At 58.0% G+C, this 25,598-nt stretch overlaps 1 protein-coding gene across 1 annotated transcript; it reads left to right on the forward strand.

Annotated features, from left to right (window-relative positions):
• Positions 1-1,709: 1,709 nt before the first annotated feature.
• On the forward strand, positions 1,710-23,211 carry Akt1 (AKT serine/threonine kinase 1). The gene is made up of 14 exons (XM_020172010.2): positions 1,710-1,796; positions 4,269-4,402; positions 14,881-15,009; positions 17,293-17,404; positions 17,786-17,933; positions 18,271-18,402; positions 18,479-18,544; positions 19,308-19,376; positions 19,639-19,764; positions 19,836-19,964; positions 20,047-20,261; positions 20,485-20,572; positions 21,914-22,016; positions 22,275-23,211. The coding sequence occupies exons 2-14, from the start codon at positions 4,357-4,359 to the stop codon at positions 22,352-22,354; spliced, it is 1,443 nt and encodes a 480-aa protein (XP_020027599.1). The 5' UTR covers positions 1,710-1,796; positions 4,269-4,356; the 3' UTR covers positions 22,355-23,211.
• The last annotated feature ends 2,387 nt before the right edge of the window (positions 23,212-25,598 follow it).

A 25,598-nucleotide genomic window follows, 5' to 3' on the forward strand; every position in this document is an offset into this window, starting at 1 on the left:
CCCAGCAGCAGCCAGGACAGGCCCTGGGGCTAGGTCCTCTCCTTGCTATTCAGTCTTGGGGTGGGAGAGGATGTTCCTGAAGAGGGTGTGGCCCTGCCCACTGGGAGAGCCCAGGCTCAGGGGAGGGCCAGAAGGAAGGCAGGACTGGGCACACAGGGGTGCAGGCATGGGCATCAGGGGGTCCCAGAGGCAGGAAGGGGAGGCCTCCTGGAGACTGGCCTGCAGAGTGTAATCAGGAATTGCTATGTCTTCCACAAGAGGGCATCTTGCTGGCTGTCAGTGGCCACGCCCCAGCAACAGCCCCAGGGGGCCCAAACCTAAGGTGAAGGTTTGAATGATGGATAGATGTCTGTGGACACTGCCAGGCATCCACAGCCAGGCATCCAGCCCAGGCAGCATAGACCAGCCAGGCCTCTGACTTGGCCGCCTGGAGTCAGGGTCCTGCCTGTGGTTAGGCAGTTGGAGCTGGGGCAGTTGTGCTGGGGTGGGGGGGGAGGGAGCAACTGGAGTCACCAGCCTGAGGAGTGAGTGCCCTTGGTCCGGGGGGACAGTCCTTCTCTGGGGAATGTTCTTCTCCTAGTCAGCCAGTTTTAGCTGCAGACTTCAATTCATCCTGAGTGCTAGGCTGGGCTGAACCTGGCTCTGTTTACACCTATCTACCCTCAGGTGAACTCTAACCTTTGGATGAAAAACAAAATGAACCCCCCCCTCCCCAAGAAAATACCAAGCCCTGGAAGGAAACTCAGAGTCCTCCTTTCACAAGAGGGTTATTACCACTTCGCGCCCGGGGGCTGGCGGGAGGGGCTGGAACTGGACTGCAGGGTGGGGGCAGCCCCCATGGTCCTGTGACTGCATCCATTCTCCAATATGGAGCCCCAGTGCCTGGGCGCGGGGCCCATGTGACTCCAGGAGCAGGGTCCAGGGCTGCTTTAGCCCTACCCTTGACTCTGTCCCCAATGCACACAGTTCCTCATCTGGGTGTCCAAACTCAGCTCAGATGGGAATCAGGCCAGGCATGTCCCCTTCTCCCTCAGTCACCTGCGAAGTTCTCCATCTGCTTTTGTGACTGCCCGCCCTGGGATAAATAATGAGCCGAGCGCTCCATAGTCTTCCTTTGGGTCATTTTAGGGTACTGGTGGCAGCTCCCTCCGTGCCTCTAGGTTGGGGAGCAGCACACATGAAGCACCTTTGGAAGTCAAGCTAACCTACCCCTCATCCCACTCAGCGGGTCCTCGGACCACTTCTAACAGGATAGTGGCAGAGCAAGGCTGAGAAGTGCTTGCTTCTTTTACGAACGGGGAAACTGAGGCCAGAGAGGACGTGGCCCGAGGGCAGGCTGGCCGACGGGGCTCCGTTAGCGGCCAGGCCCTGGCCCGGGGCCACCCAAGGGCCGCGCCTGCCCGCCACCCGCTCTCGGGGCGCCTCCGCCTTGGCCGCGGGCCGCGCTGGGGGCGCCCGGGGCGGCGGAGGCGGATGTGGGCGGGCGGCGCGGCGCGGGGCGGGCGCAGGGCGGGGAGAGGGCGGACCGGCGGCGGCGGCGGTGGCGGCAGCGGCAGGACGGAGGCGGCGGGCGGCCTGCCCAGCGCACCCAATCCCGGGACAGGCGGCCGCGACGAGCAGCGCGCAGCGGGCCGGCACCGACGACGGCTCCGAGGCCCGGCCAGCAGCGCCCGCGCGCCCGCGCCGCCCGCCGCGGCCTCCAGCCGGCCCCGCCCAGCGCCGCCCGCGGGATGCGGAGCGGCGGGCGCCGGAGGCCGCGGCCCGGCTAGGCCCCGTCGCCCGCACGCGGCGGCCCGGTGAGTGCCCGCGCCCCGCCTGGTCCTTCTCCGGGCCCGCCGCTTTGTTCCCGGCCCGGCCGCGGCGCCGCTGGGACGTGGAGGGGAGCAGGAAGTGGCCGAGCGAAGGCCTGGGCGTGGAGCGCGCGGGGCCTCGCCGGCCTCGCAGGAGGCCCACGCCGGCGCGGGGCGCGGGCCGCCCGGCCTCCTCGTGACCTTGGGTGGCCGCCCCGGTGGCAAGGCCGCGCGGGGAGAGGGGTGCAGCGAGCGCGGACCGGGGGCCCCGCGCCCTGGGGCAGCCGGGCGCCTGGCCCCCCCTGGCTCCCTGGCCGAGGGCGCTCAGTGGGACGGAGGCTGGCCCCGCGGCCTCCAGGCAGTGGGAGGGCTCTGGGAAGGAGACCTCATTTCCCATGGTCAGAAAGTTAGGCGCCGTGGCAGGGTGCCCAGGCTAGCCCGCAAAGGACTGCTAGTCCTTCTGGGCCTGAAAAGGGCTTCCTTTACTGGGTGGGTGCTGGAGGTGCCGCCCACCCACCTCCAAGCTGGAGGGCGCTTGGGGCTTGCCCTCTAGGCTGGGGATCCTGGGCCAGCTGCTAGACCTGTCCCGGGTAGGACTGGCTCCGGAGTTCTGCCTTGGTAGAACCTGAGGCGTTGAGGTGGGCTTGAGCCTGGGCTCTGCCCAGAGCCCCCTCTCCCTTTCACTCCTGGGCCTCCCACCTTTCTCCAGGTGGCCAGCTTGATTCTATGAGCCCCTCACCCAAGTGAAGAGCAAGCCATATTGGTGGGGTCCCACGAATACCAGCTCACAGACCAGTGTCCTAGAAGGGGAGCTCTTCAGAGTTCAAATATTTTTGAAGAGCTGTGACTTAAATAACAATATGTTCTCATGTTAAGTACAGAACAGCGCGAAGCAGGGTCCCCTGCCAGGGTGGTTTGGTGCATACACTGCTATGTACACTTCTCGCCATCCTATGTGTGCACGGATGTATTTTTACACACAGCTCTGGACAGCTGTCTTGAGTGTGGACAGCAGGCCTCAGCCTTGGCCTGAGGGTGGGGGTGGGGGGCATTCAGAAGTCTTGGGTCCAGCCCTCTGCCTCCAGGCCACTCCTACTCAGTGACATAGAGCCCCCTGTGGCCACCCTACAAGGGACTCAGAGCCCTCCTTAGCCTCTTCCTGTACTCTGACTTCCCGCGCTGCCTGCCTGTAGGCCTGTGGGCACTTTCCTCCTTGCGCCTGGTATGGTCTTCCCTGTACTGGCATTTGACACAAAGCAGTGGTGCCTTCCTGTTCCAGTTCTAGCTTAAGATAGGACAAAATGTCAGTGACTTTCTGAGTGCCTAGCTTATGTCTCAGGAGGCCACAGAGGTGGTCTGATGGAAGGAAGTATTGGCTGACTATAGAAAAACCTGTGTTGGGATCAATTCCACAGTGGTCCTCAGGAGTCTCTCCTGGGCTTCTGTTCATGAATGCTGGCCTGTTGACAGGAAGAATGTCCAAGTGCTCTTTCTCAGAATGCCCAGAGTTGGTAACGTGGGAACTGGGTTTTGAGGGATGCCTAGGAGTTCTTCCAGCAGGGAAGCAATGGGGGAGGCCCCTCAGTATCAATGAACAAAGTGTGCTTTGGCAAGGGCTCACTGGTGGACCACTGCAGGGCCAGGGCTTGTATGGTGCCCGCTCTATTTATGGCCTCCTGAATGCTGTAATTGTGGGTCTGTACCCACCCTGCTCAGGGTGCTCCTCACTGACAAACTGTCTGAACCTCTCTTTGTCCCCGGTGCCTAGTGCACGGCCTGGCAAAACCAGAGATGCCTGGTATATGTTGGCTGAATGAATAAGCCAGATTCAAAGGGGTGGGTTGTGGGAGAGGCTGTGGTTTTGGAGGGACCTGGGGTTTCTTGTGGGGTGGTTTTTAATATTGCCCTGGAGGGCGCTGGTCTTTTCTTTGCTCCAGCTGCCTGCACTCCTGGCTGTACTCCTGGCCTTGTCTTCATGTTTGAGTTTTTGCTTTCCCAGTGAGGAGAGTGGGGAGGTGGAGCTCTGTGCCCTGCGTTAGGGATCCCAGCTTGTAGGTGGAAACCCCATGGACAGGGAGAGCAAATGGGCACCCATCACCAGGGTGGGCCGAAGCAGTCAGGGCTGTCAGCTGGGTATGTCATGAGGGCCAGGTCCCTGTGAGGCCTTCTGGGAACGGGTGGTTTGCACCAAGGTCAGAGAGGTGGGAGGGGGCCCAAGGAGGGCAGGGCGGGGGCAGCCTTGAAGCCCAGGCTGGTGATAGGCCTGGGTCTGGGAGCAGTGTCTGTCTGGCAGCATTGTCTTGGGAGAAGTAAGGCTGGAGGAAGAGTGAGAGTGAAGATGGGAGTGGGGAGGAGGGCGGTCACAGGAAGAGAGTGTGAGATCCCACAGAGCAGGGCTGGCCAGGGCCCACTACAAGCACAGAGGAACTGATCTCAAGCAGGATACTGCTCACTCACATTTCCTTGCTTCTTCCACAGGCTGTGGCCAGGCCAACTGGGTTTGGCCTGCTAAGAGAAGACTGTGAGCATCCCTGGGCCACGCCGGCCCCCAGGGACCACAGACATCATGAATGACGTGGCCATTGTGAAGGAAGGCTGGCTTCACAAACGAGGTCCGTGCTGCTGTTGGGACTGGGCCTGAGGGTGGGGGGTGGTCATGGGGTCTGCTCAGGCGGTTGTCCTGAAGCAGGCTGGGGCCACGCTGGCCTGCAAGCTTCTCTCAGGTGGTGGGTGCTTTGGTGGCCTGGTCCAAGAGTGCTACACCCAGGTCTGCTAGACAGGAGGGGCTGCTTCCCTGAGGCTTTGGGACTGGCCCAGCACCCCCCACAGCATGGAGGTCATGGCCTTGCGGGGGCCTCCTGGCTGGAGGATGAGGCCCTGTGCAGGGCCTGTTGTAGGCAGCTGCCTAGCCAGCCTGTGGGCGGGGCAAGCTACTCCTGCCTCCCTCCTGGCTTTCCAGGAAGGCACTGAGGACATGGTTGGCCCAGGGCTGGTAAGCTGGCAGCCAGAGCACTGCCCAGGAGTTCCTGAAGGCAGCAAGGCAGGGCTGCTTGGCAGGGCCCAGTGCCTGCCTCAGGCCTGGACTCTTGGTTCCACAGCAGCAGTAGCCTGGGCCTGGGCGGCTTTGCATTGGAGCTGAAGAATTGGCAGAATCCTCATCTCCTCATGCATCGCCGTGGCCCCTCAACTTCCAGCCTGCCCACAGGCTGTTTTTTCCTCTATCCTGGCAGGGGTGGGCTTCATGTCCAGGTCCCCTGGGCAAGTCATTCCCCCCTGTCCCAGCGCAGGCATTTGCTGGTTCTTCCTGAGTTCCTCTTCCGGCAGACTTGCTCCTACCAGAAGCTCTGGGGATCCCATGCCAGTGGCTCAGCACTCCTCATACTGGCCCTCCAGCACATGGATCCCACATCTTCTGGTGGGCGGGGAGGGGGGCTGGTAAGGTGGGGGGGGTGTCCAGACACAGCAGACAGGAGGCAGGAGAAAAGGTGTCACTAGACTGGGTTTTGTGGGATGTACAGGAGCTCCTCAGCAGAATAGACCTGGGAACTGCAGGGTTTGGGAGAGGAAGGCAGGGGGCTGACCGAGGTGAGGCGCTGGGCCTCAGGGGCTCAAGCAGGGATTGAGGATGTGGTCAACTGTGTGTCTAGAGAACTCGGTTTGGTAGCTACAGGGAGGACAGTACTTGGGCTCGGCTGTTGCTGGTCTGTGGTCCGTGGGAAGCACCTTGCCTGGTTCTTCCAGCCCTCCTGCCCCCACCTGTCTTCTCATCTGCTCCCCTCTTATTCCCCAGATGTCCCGTCACCCAGGCTTCTGAGTCATGTCTTGCTCTGCCTCACCTTGTAGTCCTTTGGTATTGGGGACCCCTCCCCAAACACCTCTGTTCTTCATGCTGCATACAGTCTGCTTTTTTGGCAAATGTTTATTGAATGACTATAAGATTTAGGACTAACTCAGGCATTATGTAGGTCTCAAGTTACTGGGGCATTCAGTGGCCAGCTAGGCTCAGACCACAGTGCCCCTCTGAGTCTTGGGTGAGTGCCAGGTTGCTGCTTATGGTTGTGCCTTCTGAAGGGGACATCAGGCCCAGTGGGGCATTCAGAAGCTGGGTGTGAACTGAGCAACCTATTACTGTGTCCTCTGGGGCAGGGTTGTTGATTTCCTTGGGCCTCAGCATCCCCATTTATGCACGGGAGTGGTGGTGGGTGAAGAGCTGGTGGGGAAGAGGGTATAGTCTAGGGTGACATCGACCCTGCAGGCCACCTTGGCTAAACTTTGTAGGCAACAGTCCCACCCTGGCTGCTCTGGCTGGCCTCTACAGGGTGACCGTGCCTTTGGAGCTGTGTGGGCGTGGACATAGAGTGGAGGTCCCTGTGCATTAGGGGCAAGTGTGTATCTGCAGATCCCTGCCAGGCTCTTCCTCTTGCCCTGGGAGGAGGGCATCCACGTCTGGGCAGTGGCCCCGGCTGCTTCCCGACTATTTGTGCTCTGGGCCAGAGGTGCTGCAGGAGGCAGAAGGTACCTAGCCTAAGTGGCTGACACCAGAGCAAGAGGCCTGGTGGCTCACAGCCTGCAGCTGGACCGGACAAGCCCAGTGGGCCTTAATGTCCCCATATGCCCAACCATATGCCCAACAGCTGATCTCTGGGGCAATGAGCCCGAGCTGCTGGGGACCGGAGCTAACATCTGCCAGGTGGGCAGATGGGTGGAGGTGAGAAGTGCAGTACAGCCCTAGTGGGTGGCCAGGTCAGGGCCCAGTGCTGCTCAGACATCCCATTTTCAGAGGGCTGGGGTCAGGCCAAAAAGAGCCTCAGGGTCAGGTGGCAGGTCTGGCTGAACTTGGCTGGTGGTCTGTGATTTCAGTCTTCAGATAGTATATGAACTCTGTGCTGAGGCTACGGGCCCATCTGTGCCACCCTTTTGGGCTGTCATCCTTCTAAAGCCTGGTACACTTCTGCCCATTTGAATGCCTGCTGGGCTGTGCCCATCCTGGCTGAGCCCAGTCCCATAAGAGCTGCCCTGGCAGAGCCTCCAGCTGGGAAGTTCACTCTGTCCTTTGTGACCCCTGACTCACAGTGGGTAGCTGGACCAGGTGGGCCAGGAGAGGCCAGAGGAGGGCAGCTAGAATGCTGGCACAGAGTGAAGAGACTGTAGGCTCTGGTGATATGTGTCAGCTGATGGCCAAAAAGGATCCAGCAGGGGAGGAATGGCTTGGCTGTCCTCCCTGGCCATCACCTGGTAGGCTGAGGTTGCATGGGTAGGGAAGGAGGGAAGTTGGTGGTGTTGGGTTCCTGGGATCCTGCCTGGAAGTGGTCACTGGCATTGGTTTTCAAGGCATATGCACCTAGTGTGTGTGGGGTGTGTGCCTTGCCAGACGGTCTGCCCTGTGTTCAGGACACTGCACCTGCACCCCATTTCTGGCATAGACCCTCCCTGATCCAGGTCCCTCAGGCACCCTGGTGTAGAGCACTGAGGCCAGACCCTGTCCCTGAGGGGCCCCTGTCTGCTTCCCTGCCATCCTGCTCAGTTGAGGTCCTGGTGTAGGCTGCTCCCTCTGTGTACTCTGAAATAGAGGGTGGCCCCACTTCACTGCAGCATAGACCCCCAGTGTGTCTCTGGTCATAGCCTGGCCCCTGTTGTTTGACTAGCCCTAGAGTCCCTGTGTGGGGTAGGGGCTGCTCCAGCTCACCTTTGTTCTGAGGAGGCCTCGGCTCTGCTGAGCAAGCACCACTTGGAATGGCCTTATGGGGGCTGGGCTGCCCCACCCTGGAGCACAGGGAGGGCCTGCAGGGTTGACAGTGAGTGGAGGCTGCTGACCTCACTGCTGGGGTGGGCGCTCAGCAGGACCATGAAGCAAGGCTCCCACAGACCTTCCACATGTCCACACCTTGTGGGTAGAGCTGCTGAACCCTTGTGGGTATCATTTTTCCTGGCTGTCAGGTAAGGGCTGCCTCCAGGCTGCATCCAGATGGCCAAGCGTACGTCCCCTATGGGGCACCGAGGGTCCTGAACATACAGTAGGCAGGTCCTTGCGCGGTGGCCATGCATGGGGGCAGGAGGAGGTGTTGAGGGTAGGGCCCTGATTACGAGAGAGGTGTACAGGTGACACTGCAGTAAGATGGCAAGGTGTGGGAGTCTGGACCCTTAGACCCACCAGTGGAGGGGACAGGTGTGGGCCTGGTGGCTGTGGTGCGTGGCTGTGGTGAGGCTTGGACAGTGCTGGGCTGTTTCCTGTTTTGTGAGTATGTTGAGTTCTCTTCAAAAACAAACAACAAAAGAGGAAGCAGGGTGGCCTTGCAGTGGGGGCGTGAGGGGTCACTGCTGGCCCAGTCTGGACCCAGCATCTATGAGCCTGGGGCTCCCGAGCAGGCAGTGCTTCCCTCTCTGCTTCCTGATTACCCATCCTCTCTGGACAAGGGTGTCCTGTGGGAGGATGGGGTGGTGTGGGACTCACTGAGCTGCTGGGGCCCTGGGGCTGCCTTTTGACCCCGTCAGCTCCTGCAGGGTGGCAAAGTGTATGTTGTACAGGAAGGACACTGAGATGTGGCCAGTGTGTGGGTGGACAGTTCCCACTGCCATTTTTCAGGCCTGCGTGGTTGCATCAGGCTGGTTCCTAGAAGTGCCCTGGGGTGGCCCGTGGCTGGCATCCCCTCTGCTCGGGCACACATGGGTCGGGTTCAGGGCCAGCACTGGCCTTCAGGCTTTTCCATAGCAGGAGCTGCCCCATGATGGCTGAGACCACTGCTCTGCCTGCTTGGCGCTCCCCACCAGGCGACTCCCCACCCCTCCCTCAAAACCTGGGCCCTGGGCAGGGCAGGTTGGCGGAGGGCCCTGGAGCTCTAGCCAGTTTGGCACTGTGTCCTGGGAGACATACACTCCACGCCCAGTGCCCAGTGGGACAGGCTACCCTTTTCTTCCTGCCTTCAGATACATTTTTTAAACTTAAGAAATAACAAGTCTGTGTTTTTGGAGACGTTGTCATGGAAAGGGCAAGGTTTGCTGGTGACTGACCTGCCAGCCCAGGGGCTTTAGTAGAGTCCTAGGGTGCTGACTTTGGTTTGTAAACTTCAGGTGGGCCTTAGCACCACAGCCCCCACCTTTGCATTCCTGACCGACTTCCAGAGTCAGCCCAGATGCCCAGGGGCTTCAGCTGGTTGTCATGGTCAGGGCTGGGGGCCTCCAGAGCACTTGAGGATGGATACCTTTTGGGGAACAGAGGCAGGCAACCCATATTGGGTACTGACATAGGACCCTCAGGTCCTGAATGGACACCAGCTTGGTGGGAGAACGGGGGGAAAAGGCCACTGCAGGTCTGGGTGGGGCCTCGAGGTGTCAGTGCTGGGATATCACAACAGAAGAGGACTCAGCATGACACCCACCTTGGGTGCCCTCAGGGCTCTCACCCGAGGTATGGGTCAAATTAGGGTGGCAGCTCCTCTAGAGGGTATCATGGAGGACCAGGCTCCCAGTGCAGTGATGTGTGGTTGAAATGCTGCCTGCATCTGTGTGCAGCAGGCTCCTTACCCTACAGCAGGGCCTTGGCTTAGGAGAGGTGTGGTTGTTTGGATGCTGAATTTTTGCTTGTGTGTCCCGTGGGTGTCTTTGGGGAGGCTGAAGGGGTTGCGTACAGGAGACCACTTTGGCCGATTCTGTGTCTCCTCCAAGAATGGTGCAGGTGTTTGCTTTCTATCCAGCTTACTTTCCTTCTCCCCTTGGTTCTGCTAAGAATCCGATACCTTTGTCATTTTTTTTTTTCTGAGGCAGGGTCTCACTAAGCCTAGGTTGGCATTGAACTCATGATTTTCCTGCCTCAGCCTCCCAAGTGCTGGGATTACAGGTATGTACCACCATGCCTGACTTCCTGACACCTTTCTTATTTGGTTGGGTCCATCTGGGTTCTTGGCATAGGATGGAGGGCAAGCGTTACTCTCAGGATGCTTTCAGCCAGTCCCGGCCCTCAGCCAGTAGTCCAGCTGCCCTGTAGAGGCTGTACGTCTCCAGAAGGTGAGGCCTCGGGATGCCCCTTCATGTGCAGACCAGGCTGGAACTGTCTGGGACCCAAGGCTCTGCTTCTGAGAGCACCTCCCCCCCCGTTGTAGAGAGCTGAGTAAATGATAACAGGTTGTGCCAAATGGCAGATGGGAGGGAGGTGGGTGAGTAACAGGAGGCTATAGTCTTTGGGGCCCCGCGTAGGACAGTGGGTCAGTGGATGAGCAGGTGACACCCAGGCACTATGCTGTAGCCACATCTGAAGAGGTATCTGAAGAAGCAGGGTAGGCAGAGACAGGTCAGAGGGGTGTTGGGTTCATATAGGAGAGACTAGAAGCCAGGCAGCAGGCACAGGGAGGGGCTGCTCGGCCAACACAGAGGCTGCCAGAGCCAGCTGAGCAGAACACTCTCTGGGACAGAGTGCCTGGAGATGGGATGGGTGTATGGTGGGGGTCAGTATGTGGAGGAAGCTTGTTTCTGGGAAGATAGGTGGTAGGCAGGTGTGGTTCCGGGAGGTGGGCTGAAGGTGGTGGTTGTTGAGAGGTGTGGTATCCTATGGGTCCTGGGAGACTGGAGTAGCCAAAAAGAGATGAGCAGTCCAGGTACCTCAGCCATGCTGCTGCCATGGCAGGGGCTGTGGCTCTGGTCATGATCTCCCCTGTTGTTAGCTTGAGGGCCCCTTCATCTAAGCCTCAGTATCCTGAGGGAGCTGGTGGGCACAGTGACCCTGCCTTCTCTGCCTTCCAGAGGGCAGGATGGGCTCATGCCTAGAGAAAAGCCCAAACAGGCTCAGCAAACGTAGGCCCTCTGCTGGGCCAGGCGTGGACACCTCTTTGCCCAAGCTGCCCATGCATTCCCTGCCCCAGGAGGACCCAGATGGTGAACACACCCTCAGAAGGGCTGGTGCAGAGCAGTGGGTGACCCCCCAGGCCTGGGGCTCTACCTCCCCCCAACCCTCATCCAGCTCTTGGTCACAGTGTCTGTCAGCTGTGGCCTACCACCCTGCTAGGTAATTGTACATGGGTTCTGCAGGCCCAGACAGAGGCCTGGCGGGCTTAGCCTTGGAGATGACCTGTGTTGTCCGCTGTTGGCAGGCGGTGAGGGCTAGGCGCACGCAGCCTCGGTAGGTTGCCGTCAGCGGGCCACTTGCTCAATGTGCTGGAGAAGGTAAATGGGCACCCAGCAGCTGTTGGCGCGATGGATGTGCTGGCGGCAGGGGACCGTGCGGTCGCCGCTGTCAGCTGGTGCCCGCTCTCCGGGCCTGCTGGGGCTCACTTTACTGTGGAGAAACAGCTCGGTGCCGCCTGGCACCCCGCCAGCTGCCGCCTGCCACCACTACCGCTGCAAAGTGTTTATCCAGCAGTTTCCCTGAGAACTGGGGACTCAGGATGTGATGGCTGAGTGAGCATGGCTTGCAGGGCCAACACTCTTGGGCAGCTCAGAAGGACTTAGGTCAGGCCTGGGATGCAGATGCTCAGGACATGTCTGCTAGGGCATGGCCAAGGTTCCAGGCGTGGAGGTCTTGGCCTTGCCTGTCTCCTCCTTAAGCACTTCTGTGTGGCCGTGATGTAGTGCTCTGTGGGGCTGGGTCCTGCTGGAACACCAGCATCTAGCCCAGGAGGCCCCCTTCTCTGTTGTGATGAATGGGGGATGGAGGGGCCCCTGGTGGAGGAGCCCAGGAAGCTGAGCCACATGAATTCTGAGGGGCTCAGGGCTGAGACTGAAGATCCATTTATCCTGGGTCAGATGGATGGAGGTGGGGGGACTGGGTCTGCCAGGCACACGTGCCCCTTCCTTGGGGGGTGGATAGGACCTGGTCTTGGAGAGTTGAGTATAGCATGGACTTCTTCCCCCAGCTCTTTTCCCTCCATGGTGGGTTTCAGGGAATCCTAGAGGTAGAACAGCTGCTGCCTCTTTTGTGCCCAGAGGGTGGGTGCCAGCTACACTTTGCCACAGGTGTGGCCCCCTGACTGAACTGCCCATGTGCCTGGAGGGAGCTATGGACACTGTGATGTTGGGGCCAAGGCCTGGTCCCAGGACTGTGCTGTGTTCTGTGTGGTTTGCAGCTCCCAGGTATAAAGCAAGGACCTGGGTGAAGTCTGGGCTGGGTACTGGGGTGAGCATTGGGGGTGGAAGGGACAGCTCCTGGGCGTCATGTGTGCCGACTTGTGCTGCCCACTGAGAGTTTGCTGTAAGGAGGTCGCCTGGCTGTGACATGAGCTTGAGAACAGTGGGGACATTTGAGGGACAGCATGCTGAGAGGTAAAGCTTGGCCTTGCTGTGTGTCACCTTTGAACATACAGGTACCTAGGCCTGTTAAGGGGGTCCTGGCCTCTCTGGCCAGCAGTGTGGGTCTGTGTGCATCCCTGTGGGCTTTCACGTGTGTATGTGGTGGGTGGGCCTGGTTTCCCAGCTCAAGTGCAAGAACAGAATGGATGAGGTATCCAAGTTCAGGGTGAGTATCCAGCACTGAGGATGGGGGCGCTCCAAGGGTCAGTGTCTTCCTGTTGGAGTGTGAGGGGTCATTGGAGGGGGGGGCCTGGGTACTGGCCAGTGTCTGTTCCTCTCCTGTGTGGGACACGTGTGCCCCACACACATCCTGTGGCCACTAGGGGCCAGGGGCAGCCACTACTTGCACTTGTCTGTCCTGTATCACCCTGGTGCTGGGGGCTTAGGGCCCCTTGACTGGGCTGGCTACCCAACAGTGTCCTGTCTGGGCTGAACTCATTAACATGAGGGCATGGCCCAGGCTACGGCTGGCTCAGCTAGCACTCCTGAGTGACCAACTGGCTGGACCTTGAGGCAGCAGATGAAGAAGGATCTGTGTGTATGCTTGGCCCCAGGGCCTTCTTTCCTCCTGGAGGATTTTCTGTGCTGGGCCACCACAGGTTAGATGCCTTACCTGGCTCCTTTGTTCACACTGTCCCTTGGGCCTTTGTGGCCCTTGTCTGTGGGGGCCATGTGAGGGAAGGGCACTCAGAGGCCTCTTGTGAGCTCATGGTGGCTGGGTGCCCATCTCAGCCTCTGCCAAGTGAGAGCAGCCCTTTGGCTTGTCCTGTCTGGGGGTCCATCCAGACTGGGGACGAGATTTGTAGGGTAAGAGCTGGTAGGAGGCAGATTTGGGGTCAGAGCTGGGGGGCGCAGTGGGGCGGGCAGCAGGTGGTGGATCAAGATGGATTTCTGGGGTGCGGATACGGTGCTCATCAGCCTCCCCGCTCAGTTAGCATCCTGGGGAGCAGCAGCTGGCAAGATGGGAGGCACTCCATCAGGGGCCGACAGCTCCAGACTGGCGCCGGCGGGTGGGCATGCGCGGCAGGCGGCCTGGGATGGGATGGGGTGGGCCTCGCATCCCCCAGCCTTCTCAGTTCTCTCTCACCCAAAGTCCCAGCTGTACCTTCAGCGCCTGAGCCAGTGGCTGGGATTGATGTCCATGGGTGGCCTGTGCAGCAGACCTGCCCATGGGGCTTGGAGACTCTGTATGGGGGCCCTATTCCATGTTCTTGGGTTACAGGGATCCTCTCTGAGGATTGACATTGGTCATGGGAGGTGGCTGGGGCTGGGGAAACGGTTCATGGAAGCAGGTGCCTTGGTGACCACATCTGAACTCTAGGCCAGGGAGAAGTGGCAGAATCTTGCCTGTCCCCTTGGAGGAACTTCTGTCATATTTGGGCACCTGTCACAGTGTCATGGGGCAGATGGGCACCTTGCTTTATACCCACTAATCAGTGCTCAAGTCCTCCCTGTGCCTTCGTGGGTTAGGGGTCCATGTCAGTGCTGGTGTCTGGTGGATCAGTGATGGCATGGGGAAGGACCCTCCCCAGTGTATTAGTGTCCCCCAGTTGCTTTCCCCTACCACTCAGGCCCTGCCAGCCGCTTAACATTGATCCGGCACTGGCTCCTGCAGAGGACGGCTGGCCTTTGGAAGCTGTTAACAGAGAGCTGTGGGGTAGGAGGTGGGGAGCAGGGTTATTGATGGGACTTTGCAGGTAAACTGCTTCCCGGAGATTCTGCTGCCCACACCCTGGGGGGTGGAACTGGGCTCCTGAGAGTCTTGGGGGTGGGGTCTGGGGTTGTGTACAGGGAGGAAGGGCCCAGTTGATGGGGGTCCACTCATAGTCCAGGGCTTCTTGACCCCACTAGCAAAACAGTTTGTCTGTACCTGATTGGTGCAGCCTACAAGAGGGCTGAGAATGGGGGAGGTGCTGGCTAGGTGTTCTGGGGCTGCAGGAAGAGGGAATGGCATGTGCTGCCCGTTCCTGGTGCCCAGGGACTGTGGGAGACAATGCTTTGCCCTGGAATCCCATGGGCTGGTACCCATGCCCCTGGGTGCCAGACCTTGTGACTTGGTGTACATTGGGAGCTGAGGCATCTGCTGTCATACCACAGGACCCAGTGGTATGGCCTGGTGGGAAGCCATTGCTTGTCCCCCGTGTCCCTCCAGGTGCCCTTGTTTAGGACTCAGTATGGCAGGAGGACCAGACCCCAGAGCTCAGGGACCCCAGCTCTATGGGTGGGCACCTCTGCCCTCTGCCCAGTGTCTCCTCAGATAAAGAAGTTGCCTAATTAGTTAGTTCCCTGTTGTTCAGACTCCTTGCTCGGCAAAATGTAAATGAAATATTTTTTTCCGGGTGTCAGTATGAAAAATGACAGTCGCCGGGAGATCACAGAGGACATCTGCTCTGATTCCTGAGTGTGAACGCCTGTTTACGGCTGATGTTGCAAAACTTGAGGGAAAATGTCCTTGTGTACCTGGGTGACGCAGGGCGGGACTTGGCCAGCTGCATCACAGGTCACAGCTAGGGCCAAGGGCTGTGGGTGCCCAACTGTGGAGCATTCTGGTTCTGCTCCACAGGTGGAGCTCTGAGTCCCTGGACAGTGGTACGGTCCCAAAATCTGGGAAGAACTTGTCGGTGACCCAGACCTCTTCCCCACCCCCCTCCCCTCACCATGCACTTTCCCCAGCATCCAGGTGCCTGGCCCCCTCTTAAGTTCTGTGAGCTGTCTTCCCATGGACCCAGGGCTGTCTCTGCCCCTCACCTGTCTCCATGCCCAGTGTTCTTAGAACAGCCATTGTGGCCACTCAGTAGGGTCTCTCATCTCACAGGGGAATACATCAAAACGTGGAGGCCTCGATACTTTCTCCTCAAGAACGACGGCACCTTCATTGGCTACAAGGAGCGGCCGCAGGATGTGGACCAGCGTGAGTCGCCACTCAACAACTTCTCTGTGGCACGTAAGTGTCCCTTTGGATACCTCGGGTAGTGTGAGGACATGGGCCTCCATGTCCTGGGGAGCAGGCAGGCAGTACTGGCTCCTGAGTCACCTCTGCTAGGACTGATGGGTAGCCAGCTCTAGCTAGGTCTGGATTCCTGGGCCAGGTTCCAGGCCAGCTGACCCTGTGTTCCCTGTGCTCTTGCTAGGAAGGCTGGTGACAGAGCCTGGGCTTGGGGTAGACATGCTGACCAGGGCCTTCTCTAGTGGGGGGCTAAACAGCTAGACAGGAGCTCTCCCTGGGAACACCCCTGGGTGGGGAAGCAGGAGGAAGATGCACAAAGGGCCCCAACTCCAGCAGCCTCTGTCACGTCCAGAAAGAGTCTGTGGTGCTCCCTGCAAAGTCTTCAGAGTCCCCCTGTGGGGTCCCTCTATTCCCCACTAGCCGGTGTGCATGTGAGAGTCTGTCCTGTCTTTGGGATGGACAAGGGTGATAAGGCTAACCCAAAGGGTCAGCTGGGGCATCCCACAGAGCTTTACCTATGAGAGCCTGGGTGGGTAGGATGCCGAGGCAAGCAAGCCTCCCACCTTGTCCAGGTTCTCATGCCACTGTCCTGCAGCCTGGCTCTGCAAGGGTTGGCCGGGATGCCGCTGGGTGTGTGGTTGTAATTGAGTGGCTAATAGAGTCCCCTTGTGGGATGCCTGTGAGTGGTGGGGATGGTTAACCGTGGGCCCTGGGATCTTGAGTGGCAGGGACTACTAATGGCTGTGGGGTCTGAGTGGTGGGGACTGCTGACTGTGGGCTTGGGGTTTGTCTCAGGCTGCAATCTGGGATGCAGAGTGAGCTGCCCACATGTGTTGGCCCTGGGTTCCACCCCAGCATTTTTCCATATGCTCTGGGGTCCAGCTCCTTGACCTCAATGCCTCCTCAACTCTGTCCTCAGTGCCTCCAGGTAGACATCGGGCTTCTCCATCCCAGTGTGCCTAGCCTTGCTACAATGGGGAGGCTGAGGGTCCCCTGGAGGGCTTTTCTGTACCTGCTTCCTCTGGGTCCTGAACCCCTCCCTGCTCCTCTGGCTTTAGGCCCTGCAGGCCCAAGGCTGTCTGACAAAGTTGGGGCCATGGAGGAGACACTGGGCTCTGGCAGCCTTTGTCCCAGGCTCTCCTGGGCCTTCAGTCCAGGCTGGGGCCTTCCGGGCTGGGAGGCACCTTGTATCCATCATGCCCAGCAGTAAGGAGGCAGGGCCTTGTTGGGAGGCACCCTGGAGTGCTGCCCAGGCCAGTGTGACAAGGAGGAGGAAGGAGAGGGCCTCTCTGGATGGAGGGGAGGGTGCTCCCCAGCAGGGGTGAGGCTGGGGCCTCCAAACAAGGCCATGGGTGGCTCACACTCAGCAAGGAGCAGAACATGGGGTAGTGGGCTGTGCTGGGCCTCTTTGTCCAGGCGCCTTTCCTTGGGGGTGGTCCCATCTAGAGGCCTCTGACAGGCTGCCTGAGAGTGAGCGGGAGGCTGTGTGCTGCGGACAACAAGACCCAGGCCAGGTTTCCACCCTCCCCTGCCTTGTGTTGACACAGGCCCCCACCAAGGCTGGGCCCCAAGCCCCTTCCCGGCCTGGCCTGGCAGACCGCCCCCCCTTGCTCACTCAGCAGAGCCTGGCTGGACCTCATGTTGCCAGGGCCTCAACGCTGGAATGCAGGAGGCCCCGACGCTGGCCCCCCCGCCCCCAACCCCTCCTGCTTTACACAGTCCTGCTGAGAAGGTTCTTCTGCAAATGCACAGAGCCCTTAGGGCCCACTCTCACCATCCACTCACTGCAAGTGTGCCTGCTTCACTTGTATGTGTGCTTCAGTGTGCATGTGCATATGTGTGTGTATCAGGTCGGTGCATTTTCCAGTTGCTTCAGTTGTAATTGGGAGAACAGTGAGATATTCTTGCACCAGGTGGAACAGGCAGGCTGTGTTCCCAGGACCCTCCCTGGGACCTCCACACCCCTTACCCTTTGAGGCCCAAGGTGGGGTTGAGACAGAAGGAAGGAAGGAGGAGCCAGTGATGGTGTGGGGCAGAGTGACCTAGCCTCAGACACCTTCTTGGGTCACACACTCTTAGAGCAGAGCATTCCAGCTAAAATGGTGATCTTTGCCCCATTTCATTAGGGAAACTTGAGGTTTGGAGAGGTGATGGGATGGGGCTTCCTGGGACTGGGTGGGTGGGTCTGATGGGATATGGCTGGTGCTCAGAACTGTGGGGAGGGTAGTGGGGAGGAACAGGTGGCCATGTGCAGACAGATGTTCCCCTGGTCTCTCCCAGAATGCCAGCTGATGAAGACAGAGCGGCCCAGGCCCAACACCTTCATCATCCGCTGCCTGCAGTGGACCACAGTTATTGAGCGCACTTTCCATGTGGAGACGCCTGAGGAACGGTACGTGGGCCTGGTGCGAGGCAGCCCAGTACCAGTACCAAAGATGGGCACCAGGGCAGTGAGGTGTGCTTTCTGCTCAGGGCTGTCCTTAATCCTAGTGCTGGGATCCCACAGTGCTCATCTTGGAAACTAGCCCAGTCCTGCTTGTGGAGTGAGTGGGGAAACTGAGGTTGGAGGAGATAACAGGGTGGGGAGGGGCCCATCCTACTGGGGCCAGACCTTTGTGTCCCCAGCATGCTCCTGCATGCTGATTTTTTGGTACACTCCAAAGTGTATGAAGGCCCAGGTACCAGGTGGCTACACTGGCGATGGGTGATGGTGGTGGGTGATGGCTGTGGTTGAACCTCTGCTGGTGCCTGAGGCCTCACCTTTTCCCTGCAGGGAAGAGTGGACAACCGCCATCCAGACTGTGGCTGATGGACTCAAGAGGCAGGAGGAAGAGACGATGGACTTCCGGTCAGGCTCGCCCAGTGACAACTCAGGGGCTGAGGAGATGGAAGTTTCCCTGGCCAAGCCCAAGCATCGTGTGGTGAGCCCAGCCCCACCTCTGCTAAGGCCACCTGGAGCGGCCTGGCAGGTTCTGGAGTCCCACTCATCTCCCCATGAGGGCCTGGTTCCCTCCCTGTGTCAGAGGTGAAGTGGAGGTGGCAGGGTCTCCCAAACCCCAGTGCTCCAAGCTGGGCAGCACAGCCTGTGCTGTCATGAGCTCTGAACTCCCACTGAACTCGATAGGTTTGTTGGTGTGAGGAGGAAGCCCTGCTCTTTTTTGCAGCCCAGTCTGCTGTGGTGTGGTTTGGGGGTCTTTAGCCCCATGGGCAGGCCATGGTGAGTAGGAGTGCTGACTGGGCTCTGCCTACTGTCCACAGACCATGAACGAGTTTGAGTACCTGAAGCTGCTGGGCAAGGGCACGTTTGGGAAGGTGATCCTGGTGAAGGAGAAGGCCACGGGCCGCTACTATGCCATGAAGATCCTTAAGAAAGAGGTCATTGTGGCCAAGGTGAGGGACAGGGCGGGTGAGAGTGGGGCAGGGCTGGGGGCAGGTGGGGCAACACTCACCTGCCCCTGCCTTCTAGGACGAGGTGGCCCACACGCTTACTGAGAACCGTGTCCTGCAGAACTCCAGGCACCCTTTCCTCACAGTAAGTAGGGGCTGTGAGACTGGGGGCTCCCTAAGTCATGGAGAGATAGGGGTCAGGTTGTCATTCACACAGGGCTGCCTCTAAAAAACAGTGTCCTGACTTCCAGGGCAAATGTTTCATGGGTTTCAGATGAGGCTGATGAAGGGTCAGGTGTGGAGTGGCTGATGTGGGGCTGGGGCTGCATGTACTGGCTCTAGTGTGCTAGTGTACCCAGAGGACAGAGGAGACTGGTCTTCATTCCACTCTGCTAAAGTGAGCTCCCCACACTCTGTCCCCCTGTAGACCAGTCCTTGGCTAGTTTCTCTGTGGAGGAGGCGCTGCCCAGGAGGGGCGTGTCCCCAGGTGGGGTCCTGTCCTGGGCAGGAGGCTCTGCTCAGGAGGGCTCTGTTCAGGAGGGGTTTACTGTGCATGGAGTTGAACTCTAGCTGCTTGATTAGTTCCAGGGCAGCATTTTGGGTAAGCTGGCCACTGACCAGGCCTTTCCTTTCCAACAACGCCCCCTGTGGACCAGATGTGAAGGCCACCTGGGCAACTTTGCACCCCCAGGGTGGAAACTCTCAAGTCCTTGCTTACTTCCCACCTGATGGCATATTCAACTTCTGAGACCCTGGACTTTGTCCTGCACTTGAACCCAGACCCACGTCGCTTACCTTTAATGTGCCTCACTGCCCCTTGGGAAGTAGGGGCTGCTGGGCAGTAGTGTGGTGGCAGCTCATTCCTTCCATGTTGAGGGGCTATGGCTGTGCTTATGCTTCCATTTCAGGCCCTAAAGTACTCCTTCCAGACCCACGACCGCCTGTGCTTTGTCATGGAATACGCCAATGGTGGTGAGGTAGGGCGAGGCCCAGGCAGCCTTGTGGGTTGGGTGCATCCCATTGGGAACCTCAGGCCCCATCTGTGGTACAGGACAGACCTACCTGCCCAGGTGTGTTACGCTTGCAGTGTGTATCTGCCTACTATAGGATGCTGTTCCCACTGAATTGGGGTCTCCAGAATTCCAGGCCTCCTGGGGACTGGTCTCTTCCCTGCCCTGTGCCTGTGGGTTGCGGGGTGGGGGCTCCCCTGCCGCCTTGCCTCAGGCCCCCCTCCTGCAGCTCTTCTTCCACCTGTCCCGTGAGCGCGTATTCTCTGAGGACCGGGCCCGCTTCTATGGTGCTGAGATTGTGTCGGCCCTGGACTACCTGCATTCAGAGAAGAACGTGGTGTACCGGGACCTCAAGGTATGTGCCACGGTCTGGGGAGGCAGGTGCGGGATGGGCTGGCCATGCTGACCTTAGGCCTTCCCACACAGCTGGAGAACCTCATGCTGGACAAAGATGGACACATCAAGATCACAGACTTTGGGCTGTGCAAGGAGGGTATCAAGGACGGGGCCACCATGAAGACCTTCTGTGGGACGCCCGAGTACCTGGCCCCTGAGGTGCGCTGCCATCACCTGTGCTCCCCCTACCCCCGTCTTCCCCATGTACCAGGCACACAGTGACACCAAGGCCCCTGTCCAGGTGCTGGAGGACAATGACTACGGCCGAGCAGTAGACTGGTGGGGGCTGGGTGTGGTCATGTACGAGATGATGTGTGGCCGCCTGCCCTTCTACAACCAGGACCATGAAAAGCTGTTTGAGCTCATCCTCATGGAGGAGATCCGCTTCCCACGCACTCTTGGGCCTGAGGCCAAGTCCCTGCTGGCTGGGCTGCTCAAGAAGGACCCTAAACAGAGGTGAGGACTGCAGCCACAGGCTCCAGCCTCTTGTGCCCACCCCAGGTTGCTTGCTGAGCTGTGCTGCCACCCTCCACTGGACAATCCCGTACTGCTTCCTGGGCTGCATGCAGGCAGAGGGCCGGGAGGAAGCCACACCTTGCGGGTGTTGTCCCTATGGCCCTGTCACCCTGTAGAGGGCAGCGGGGCATCACTGAGCCCTGGGCCTGTCTCCTGCCTGCAGGCTTGGTGGGGGCTCCGAGGATGCCAAGGAGATAATGCAGCATCGCTTCTTTGCCAGCATCGTGTGGCAGGACGTGTACGAGAAGAAGGTGCACACTGAGCTCCCCACTGAACCCTGCGCACACCCTGCCTCCTTGGATCACACACACACCCATTCTTACAGTCCCTCACTCTTGTACCCATTCGTGTGCCCACATTCAGTCCTGGGCTAATCCACACATACAGCCACACACCAGCATGCACTCAGCCTTCTCACACACCCACTCACACCGAGGGGTCATTGTGCTGCCTCATATGCCGTCTGGAGCCTGCTGTGGCCCAAATCAGGAGGCCCTCGCTGCACCCCTCTGACACCTGCACCGAGGGTCCTGCACGGTGGAATTTGGAAGCTGGAGGGGCCTCCGTCCTCCTGTGGAGGTGCTGTGTACAGGCTCCCACACCTCCAATCTATTGGGTACTCTATTGCCACAGAGTGAAGATTGGCTGAGGGTAGAGGCAGGTACCACCCCTGCTCTCTGCCAGTTCCTCCAGTGTCTGAACTCAGTTCCTCCTGTTGCAAGGGCAGCCTGCTCCACTCTGGCTAGCAATCTGCCTTTCTGGCACCATGGAGGCCAGGAAGAGGCAGCTTCCCCTGCACATGTCCCTATGGTGGGGCACTCACTGCCCTTTGTCTTTACAAGGCCCCAGGAGCCCAGTCCTGGACCAGGCTGGTGGGGTCTGCCCAGTGGGCTCAGAGGGCTGTGCCTGGATGTTCCAGAGGCCCTGTATCAAGCACACCTTTGCTGGTGTGCAGCCTACTCTCCTGAATGCTTGTTAAAGGCCACATGGCACCAGCTGGACTGAGTACCCTAGGCTTCTATCCTCCCCACAGCATAGGGTGCCCTGGCCCTGACTGACTTGTGTGTGTGTGTGTGTGTACAGTGTTGCCCCTGGCCCTGACTGTGTGTGTGTGTGTGTACAGTGTTCCTCCCCCTCTTCCCAGCCTATGAGTCCATAAGTGGCAGCACAGCCCTCAGGCCAGACTCCGGGAGACAGCATTTGAGTCCAGTGGGACCAAGGAGCTGTTTGGTATCCCCTGCGTGTGCACATTTTATAGTTAGTTTTGTGTCTGTGTCATGCTGGCCAAACTTCTGTGTGCTCCCTGGGTTATGAATGAGACAGGAGGAACCCTAGGCACCTTGTTTGTCACATCTCTGTCCTTGCCCTCCCCGTTCATGAGAAAATCTGCAGAGAAAGTAACCGAAAGGAAGAAAGTCACCAAGGGTCATCCCTGCCATTTGGGAATGGGAGGGTCTGCTTGCTGTGGGTTCTCCCTCCACTGCCCCACCTGGGAGGTCAGTCCTGCTGTAGATGGCCCTGGTGAGGATCTTGTACCACACTGGGAGGTGCTGAGCTGGGTGGTAACCTGTGCCTTCTATCCTCTGCTGCAGCTCAGCCCACCTTTCAAGCCGCAGGTCACCTCAGAAACTGATACCAGGTATTTTGATGAGGAGTTCACAGCTCAGATGATCACGATCACACCACCAGACCAAGGTGAGGAGCTGTCCTGTAGACAGCTGCCCTGCCCTGCCCAGGAGGCCAGCACTGGTCAACCTTTGCAGGCTCCAGATGCTTTAAACTCCAGATGTTTGACAAGCCCCACTTTGGAGGGTGGTGGTGACTAAGGTGGGGACTGGAATGCAGAGGGTCAGGGTTATTGTCCACATGTGGGCCCTGCCTCTTCCCTGCTTTGTGGTGGGCGGGCTGGATTCTTCTGGAGTCTGGGTCTGAGCCATTTTCTGTGGCCTGCAGACGACAACATGGAGTGTGTGGACAGTGAGCGGAGGCCGCACTTCCCCCAGTTCTCCTACTCTGCTAGTGGCACGGCCTGAGGAGCACCAGGCAGAGGCTGTGCACTCCGCTGCATCTCCGGGTCCAGCAACCTCTGGATGATCTGTTTGATGGTTTTATTTCCCGGATGCATTGGGAGGAACCACACTTGTCTCCGGGATGGGACGGGACGGGACGGGCGGGTGGGAGGATGTTCCTACTGTGGGTGGCATTCTGCTTCCCGGCCAGGTCAGGAGGGAAATTATCCTGCGGATTTTCTTAATTTATTTCATCCAACTTGTTCTCCAGACATGGCCTCGGCCCTCAGAACAATTACAGATTCATGTAGGAAAATGTTAAGGACTCCTGCAGCTACGTGCAATGTGAGGCCCGAGGGTCACTGCCCCCATTGGGCCATCTATCCCGGATGTCACTTGTCTCCAGGGTCCACTTGGAGCAACCTCATTGTGATGTGCTGGCTGGCACTCAGCCGTCCTCATCCTTGGGCTGTGCCTCTTGAGGGCAGACTTCCTCAGCATTGGCCCTAGAGACAGGACCTGGGGATGGGGGCAGGGCTCATCCAGAAGACAGAGGAACAGGATTTCAATGTGTAGCTGTGGATTGCGCTGTTTAGAGCATTTCCGGGGATTCTGATCTAGTGACAGGAAAGCCTGTTCCCCTCCTGTGTCATGGCTCTTGGTGGTGTCCATCGAGGGCCCCCACCTCAGATGATTTCTTGTCTTAGCACTTATCCTTTTAGATGCTTTACTTCTTGGCTGTTGCCCTGGCCTGTCCCCACTCCTGGCCAGATGCTGCAGCCACTGCTGCACCATGCCGTTTTTTACAACATTCAACTTTAGCATTTTTACTATTATAATAAACTTTCCCTCCAAATTCTTCAATAAAAATTGCTTTTCAAGCTTTGGCTGGCTTTGCTGGGTAGCTTGGGAGAGGCGTGGGAGCACCTGATTCTCCCCTGCCCCTCATCCTTTGGCACCACCACCATGGAGGTTGAAGGGGTATGGCTAAGGTCATGTGCCCTGGCTCCAGGGATGGTCTTCAAGTGGAGATACCTATTCAACAGGATACACAGTGTAATGTCCTGCTGTCCCTGCCCCCCCTGGACCCAACTCTCTTCCCTGACCCTCGCAAATGAAGTTATCCAGGCTGCCCACAGCCCCAGCTTCTGTCCATCACAACAGATCAGCGAACAAGACCCAGCCACCAGGGAGGACTGGGACACCATTGGGGCCACAATGCAAGGGCCCAGGAGACCTGAGGGAGTAGCCAGTCTAGGTCACATAGCTGGAGCAAGCTGGAGCAAGGGCTGTAGGAGGGGTGAGAGTGACAGGTATGGGCCGAGGTCACCTCCAGAGTGCCAGGAATCTGCTGAGACAAAGCAGGCTGTAGAGTGTGCTGGTGGCGCTACCTGGTGGTTGCCTTGTGGTACTGTTCTGTCTGAAGGTGGTGTGGCCCAGCAAAGACTACTCTGGCAGCCACTAGGTGCCAGGACTGCTGCAGCTGCAGACTTTTAGAGCCCAGTGGCTGGCGGTCTTGTAGGTTTGGTGGATGTTCCTCCCCAAGGTGGGAGTGACAGTTTGGGGCTTTGGGAGTTGAGCACAGCCGCCTCCAGGGTGGCCCACGTTCTCTGGATGGTCACTTCCACAGCTCTTCTGGAAACAGTTTTGCATCCTAAATGATGCTTTGAGGTAAGGATTATGTACTTATTGGCCATCTGTGTCTTCTTTGGAGAAAGGTCAGTTCAAGTCCTTTGCCCATTTTTGAATTGGGTTTGTTGTTGAACTTTGGGGGGGTCTATATATTTCCAATTGTCTTTCAAAAGGATTTTAGCTGGGCACTGGTGGCTCACACCTGTAAGCCTAGCTACTCGGAGGCAGAGATCAGGAGGATCACGGTTCGAAGCCAGCTCAGGAAAATAGTTTGCAAGACCCTATCTCGAAAATACCCATCACAAAAAAAAGGGCTGGCGGAGTGGCTCAAGGTGAAGGCCCTGAGTTCAACATCAGTACTGAAAAAAAACAAAACAAAACAGGATTTTAAAAATAAGAAAACTGCCTTCTACATTTCCTGCCGGCTGCTTCCACCTGCATTACTTTCCTTCTGCCTGGGAAGCTTTATCTGACATTCCCTACAATTCTTTCTGCTTTTTGCACATTAGAGATGTCTTCTTTCCCCCTTCCTTTGCAAGTGTTTTCACAGGGTCCTAGTTCATTTTCTGTTGCTAATAACACAGTATGACAGTCTGGGTAAGGTGTAAAGGAGGGGACACACCATATTCAAGCCACAGCCTACTGAATTCTAGATCTCACTATGTAGCCAAGGGTAGCTTCAAACTCATGAGCCTCCCGCTGCCATCTCCTGAATGCTGGGATTGCAGATGTGTACCCCCAAACCCAGCCTTTCCTAGGTTCTTTTAAAACTTTTTAATTAGCAGCGCTGTCTGCCTAATTCCTAGAGATTAGTCTGCTGTTCCTGATCTTTGCTCTTTTGTTTCCTCTAGCTATTTATTTTTATTTACTTATTTATTTTGGTGGTACTGGCATTTGAACTCAGGGCTTCATGCTTGCTAGGCAGACCCTCTACCATTTGAGCCACTGCACCAGTCTCCTCACTGCTTTTGAGGAATTTGATCATGCTTTGTTTCTGTTTGGGTTGGTTGAGCTTGGATCAGTAGACTTAATATTCCATCAATTTTGGATATTTCCAGCTGCTATTTCTTCAGCCTCCCATGTCCCATGCCCTCCCACTTCTTTCTCCTTCTGGACAGGCTACTGTTGTGTTCCCCAGGCTCACTGACCTTTCCTTCTGCAGTGTTGATCTTGCTTTAGTCCCACAGTGTATTCTCCACCTCAGACACTGTGTTAGCCCTCTAGGAGTTCAGTTCTGGCCATTTTTATACTTCCATTCCCTTCCTTCGCATGCCATTTCCCTGGTGCTTGAGCACAAGGAATGCTCTCATGAAAGCTGTTTGATGTCCTTGTCTACGTAAGACGGAATTATTCAACCACTTGAGTCACTTCTGTTTCTGCTGATTGGTTTTGTTCCTCACCATGGCATATATTTTCCTGTTTCTTTGTATATTTGTCTTTATTGGACACCACACAATGTAAATTTTATCTTCTTGGGAGTTGTACTCAAGAAGAGGTTTGTTCTGGGGTGCTGTTAAAGTTCAGGCACCTCTGTCAGGCTTGGCTTCCAGTCAGGAAGGGGCAGAGCTATCTGCCAGGTGCTAGAGGGGCCTCAACGTGCAGTAAATGCCCTGCTAAGCCCTGTGAAGGAGGCAGC

The sequence above is a fragment of the Castor canadensis genome, chromosome 3 (assembly GCF_047511655.1).
Source record: "Castor canadensis chromosome 3, mCasCan1.hap1v2, whole genome shotgun sequence".
Lineage (NCBI taxonomy): Eukaryota > Metazoa > Chordata > Mammalia > Rodentia > Castoridae > Castor > Castor canadensis.